The sequence below is a fragment of the Diadema antillarum genome, unplaced genomic scaffold (genome assembly GCF_040938485.1).
Source record: "Diadema antillarum isolate AM-2024a unplaced genomic scaffold, OU_Dant_1.0 seq00000547_RagTag, whole genome shotgun sequence".
NCBI lineage: Eukaryota > Metazoa > Echinodermata > Echinoidea > Diadematoida > Diadematidae > Diadema > Diadema antillarum.
In genome coordinates this window covers 638907-644229 of record NW_027271493.1, presented here as the reverse complement: position 1 = coordinate 644229, position 5323 = coordinate 638907, and the positions used below count along the sequence as shown (strand labels likewise).

The 5323-nt window shown below is 39.7% G+C and overlaps 1 protein-coding gene across 1 annotated transcript; it reads left to right on the top strand.

Moving 5' to 3' along the window:
* Positions 1 to 608: 608 nt before the first annotated feature.
* Positions 609 to 2528, top strand: LOC139734805 (toll-like receptor 4). Its single transcript, XM_071645590.1, has 2 exons — positions 609 to 879; positions 1918 to 2528. Exons 1-2 carry the CDS (start codon positions 609 to 611, stop codon positions 2526 to 2528), a joined length of 882 nt encoding a protein of 293 aa, XP_071501691.1.
* Positions 2529 to 5323: the final 2795 nt, after the last annotated feature.

The window sequence follows — 5323 nt, the reverse complement described above, 5'->3', positions numbered from 1 at the left end:
CCACCCTGCCGTGTATACAGGGACAAACGGGAAGCGTCGTGCATCCTTTCGGGACTGTCGTCGGTGCCTCAAAACCTACCCCGTAACACTGAAAATCTTGGTTTGAGCTTCAACAACATTACCGCCTTGTACAATACATCATTCCTCGTCTACAAGCAACTAAGATTTCTGGATATTATGGAAAACGACATTTTGTTCATAGAGAGTGGCACGTTCTTTCGTCTGTCATTTCTGCAGGGTCTGGATCTATCCGGCAACCCACGTCTCCCGGTACTTCGAGGGGACATGTTTGGCACCACTAACCCCTTGACCATCCAGCTAAGGCGGTGCAACCTTACATCTTTCTCTGATGATCTCTTTCGGGCGATGGTTACAACGTCCAACTTACATTTAGAAGAAAATGCATTGCAGACCATTAATTGGACGAATTGCCACAACATGACATTTGACTACGTGTGGCTTAAGGAAAACAAGTTCGCAGACATTTCGAACACTCTTTTTTAATGGACTGCAGCGTAAATTCTCTCATTATCACCTCAAACCCTATACGTCTGGTTAGCCCAGCCACCATTTCGTCCCTTAAAGTTCGATATCTTGATATGTCATTAATGCGGCTACCAAATGAAGAGCTGCAGCACCTCATCCAAGGTGTAGGGTCGTCGTCAACAATAATATCCCTAAGCATCGTACAAGTAGGACTCGATTTCATTCGACCTGGTCTATTCGATGCATTAAGGGGAAAACAGCTTTGGACGCTGGATCTCTCCTATAATGGACTTCGACGACTCAATCCAGGGGGATTCGAAAATTTGACTGGCGTAAATAGATTGTATCTTGACTGGAACAAGCTGGAAGCAATTGAACCCAGCTACTTTTGGGGTATGTCCTCACTGAGAGTGCTGTCGTTAGCAAATAATCATATCTGTGAAATAAATGTGAACAGTTATATGTGGAATGTGAATCTTACTGAACTTTACCTCATGAAAAATAAATTCGTACGAATAGGGGATGATGCATTTAACGGACTGACGACTCTAAAGGTTTTAGATTTATCTGCCAATAATTTGAACCCACTATACAACGTTTCGCTTTCAGCTCTAGAGTCGTTGAATACTCTAAATGTGGCTCGATGCGAAAAAACGGGTGCACTTCAACTAAAAGTACACTCCCTGAAAATCTTGAACTTCGCAAAGACAACTGAAATCGATCCAACTATGTTTTCACCTGGAAAACTTCAAAGGAACACTCCTCTTCTCCAAGAAATAAACTTCATGGATAGTGACTTAATAGGCTCTGATCTATGTGATGACGATAAGGAAATATCCTCCTTTGCAGGGTTGAATGATGTACGTGAATTGAACCTTATTGGTATCGAAATGGAAGCTATATTCTGTGAAATGTTCCAAAACCTGACCAGTTTGCAAAACTTATATCTAGATAGAAGTGAGGTAGATATAGATATGTATGACACCCTGCTAGAAGGGCTTTTCAGCTTATAAGTTGTCAGTCTAGAAAGGAATTCTATTGATTTCGTTCCCGAATATTTTCTTAACGATACAGTTCAACTGCGAAAATTATCATTAGCTTACAATAATATAGTATTCTTGTACGGCAATTTGTTTCGAAACGTTGTAAATCTAACCAGATTAGATCTTTCATTCAATCGTCTCCTAACGCTACAATTCACAGCGTTCGAGCCTCTACTTCTTACTCTTTCGGAGCTCTTTTTGTGGAACAATCAATGGGTGTGTAACTGTTCACTTGAATGGTTCCCTAAGTGGATTGCTCAAAGCTCCGTCAAACTTGATAGTCCTAGATGTTCATACGAAGGCTCATTCAGGTCCGCTGCAAACAAGCTTTTGATTGATTTTGATCCAGTTAGAGCATGTAGTACACACTATGTTCTCTACTCCTCAGTGGTAGTCAGCGTTTTGTGCGCTACACTCTGTCTGATCCTGATATACCACAATCGCTGGAAAATCAGGTACGGGATCTTTCTATGCAAGATCCACTTCATTGGTTACCGGGAAATCGTCCCCCAACAGCAGAGGGAAGATTGCCGGTATGATATGTACGTTATCACCCACGATGAGGACGAAGAGTGGACAGGTGAGATCTTCCGACGTGGTCTGGAAGAGAATCTGCCTGAATATGGCCGACTTGCCATTGGAGATGAGGCCCTAACGCTCGGGATGTACTACTTAGATTCCGTCAGTCGTCTTGTTGAAACCAGTTTCAAGGTGGTCTTTCTCATCAGTGCAAACGCTGTCAAGGACCACATATTCCTTCTTAAATTCCGAATCGCCCTGGATCATGTAAATGAGGTCCAAGTAGAAAAGATCGTGCTTGTGTTTCTACAAGAAATCCCGATCGCCGACCTGCCATTTCTCGTCCGCTTATTCCTCAGTGATAACCGGGCTTATCTCATGTGGCCGCAAGACCCTGAAGGGCAGGTCTACTTTTGGGAAAAGCTAGGAAAATACATGAACGTCAACCGATATTGTAACCCTCTCGTTCCCCCATTGTGACCAATATTATTATTTTTTCTTTGAAACCGGTCATTCGACACATCCGCAGTCGACGTAGGAAAGTATCTGTCTACAACGTAGTGCGTTTTTTGGTACCTGTCTTCTCTTATTTGGAATAGATGTTTATCTGAGGTTTTATGTCACGTTAGAAGTCTTCCTTTTATCTGATGTGACGCTGTGGTGTAGTTGATGGGTAAGACACTTGACTTTCAAAAGAATGTCTCATGTTCGAGTTCTGCCGACTGCTTTATCCCTCTTTGGACAAGATATTTTTACTGACGGTGCCCCACTCGAACCAGATTTAAACATGGTTATGTGGCGATGATTTCGTAGTAATAATTGAGTATCTTAATATACAAGGGATCAAGTCCATTACAGGTCATTTCCAGTTAATTTGTCAAATCAAATTATACGTAATTTTAATGGTAAAGCAACAGTAAAGTTTTTTTAAGCATCTTTACTTGGACCATTCTTTGATTACAGACCATGCTGTTGTACGAATATGTCTGATGGAATAGATCATTATATAAGAGAGTCGGTAATTTGGAAAATGTAAATCAGGATGGTTCACAGTATTGTAATTGCCAAATATGGCACAATGTCCCTCATAACCTCATCATGCATTTTTGCCAAGGCCCACTACAACCATCGATGGCCTTGTGAAAAGACTGCTTCTATAGTCGTAAGCCCCAATTCTCGCCTTTTAACTTCACCTGCAATATTATTCTATGTTGGCGCATTTCACACTCTCACAATGTCACCTCAAGCAAGGATTTGAATCAATTTACACACGTTCACGAGCGACAGCTGCTCGTTTGTATTTTTTTTTTATATAAGAACGTTAAATTGTTGAGAAAACATAAAAAAATCTGAAATAGTGTAATCTACACACGATCCAGCGATACCAACTACAACTGGGAATGTAAAAAAAAGAACAAATTTGAGCAAAGTGAAAACCACACATGTAAATACGATACACTATCTATACCCTATAACTGTGATAACACAACTCTTTCCGTATGTATGTGAAAACCGAAGCATATAATTATAGTAGATATGAACACGTATAATATGCAATGTAATTGGTCAAATTGGATCACGTGATCGTGCAACATTTCATTATAGTGTCATGACCTACAGCGCGCCTATGCCGAGATTTTCAAGCGCGGGGGGGGGGGGGGGGAGATAGGACAAGACTAAATCAGCAGACCTTTAAGCAGGTCAGCAATACGCATAAAATGGACCCCAGCAATATTCTCAGATGGAAATGAAACAAACAAAGATTATTTCATCTGCTAAATACGCATACGAGACTGTACTAGCTCTATCGTTAACTAGTCGGCGTTCACGACATCAGTACGATGAGTCTGTTAGATTTAGTATTTCCAGGGCCTAGAGTTTTATAGAACTCCAAATACTGAATTATCTCTTGTGCAGTTCTATTCACGTCGACCTGCTGCCTCAGAGTCAATGAAACCTGACAGCACACAGGATAATTCAATATTTATTTCTAAAATTCAGTCTAGTGCGTAATAGAGCATGCACTTTTGGCAAAATGATTTTAGGAATGCGTATGAAGAGAGGAGTATGTTGTTTACAAATGATTACAACTCACAGTGCTGGTACGGTATCCGGATACCCGTTAACTTGCGCAATATTTGAATCATTATCCGCCATGTATATCTGATCTCTATTTTACGCTGACTCATTTACTTTCATACCATATATGATCCAGCTATTAGTAAGCTATGGCCGCATTCTAGTTTGTTATGTCATCGTGGTACAAAGCAAGGCCGAGAAAGACCGAAACTAGATTTGGGGGAAAATAAAAAAGTGTGTTAACGCCACCTCGTGATGTTTCGCCTTTATTTCCTTATACACTTGCATTCATCATAATTATACAAAGTGAGAAACGGATAGGGAGGAGACAAATGTATTTAATGTGTAATTTACGTTGAATGTGTGTGTGTGTGCGTGTGTGTGTGTGTGTGTGTGTGTGTGGCTGCATTTGTGTGCAAGTGTGTGCATGCCTGTGACATAACAGTCATCTTTTGGTCATTTCGAATAATTCCCGATATATCTTATGGACATAAGCTATTAGCATGGACATCAATCAATGTAGAGCACAAAACTTTATGTAAATATCAGTAAATGTATGAGTCAACAAACAAAGCAAAAATGCATAGATACAAAATGCTCAACATGCACAGGATGCAGAAGCGTGCTATACATATGTGTATATTTGTGTCAACGAATACATTTGATGAATATCAATATAACATAATGATTGATTATATCGTCGTATGTATGTGTGTGTGTGTGTGTGTGTTTGTGTTTAGAGAGAGAGAGAGAGAGAGAGAGAGAATTATGCCACAATCAACCTATCTTGCTGTTCACTTGTTCTCCTCTCTTGTGTCTTCGTGTGAAATCAAAGATAGTATTTTCATTATGAAATGACAATCAATAGAAACATGGCAAGTTTTGTTTGTTTGTTTGTTTGTTTTTTTTGGGGGGAGGCACCTTCATATAAATGCACATATATATGTATATGGGTGAGAATTTTGAACGATGTACAATTGCCAATTTTCGTACCTTATGACATTCTTTCCCTAAGAACACGCCAGGATGATCTAAGAAACCAGATTTTTTCATGTCATCTCAAAGATTGGTAAATTTCCTTTCAGGAAATGTTATATGGTTTGGTTGACTTTTGCCTGATATTTTTCATTTCACAAGGACTTAAAGCGTAAAAATATGGTAAAAACGCTATTTTCACAATAATTTTTGTTTTTCAA

Coding starts and splice junctions, on each gene's coding strand:
- LOC139734805 (XM_071645590.1), top strand. CDS start 609: ATGCGGCTACCAAATGAAGAGCTGCAGCACCTCATCCAAGGTGTAGGG. Junction 880..1,917: donor TGAACCCAGCTACTTTTGGG/GTATGTCCTCAC, acceptor TCTACTCCTCAG/TGGTAGTCAGCGTTTTGTGC.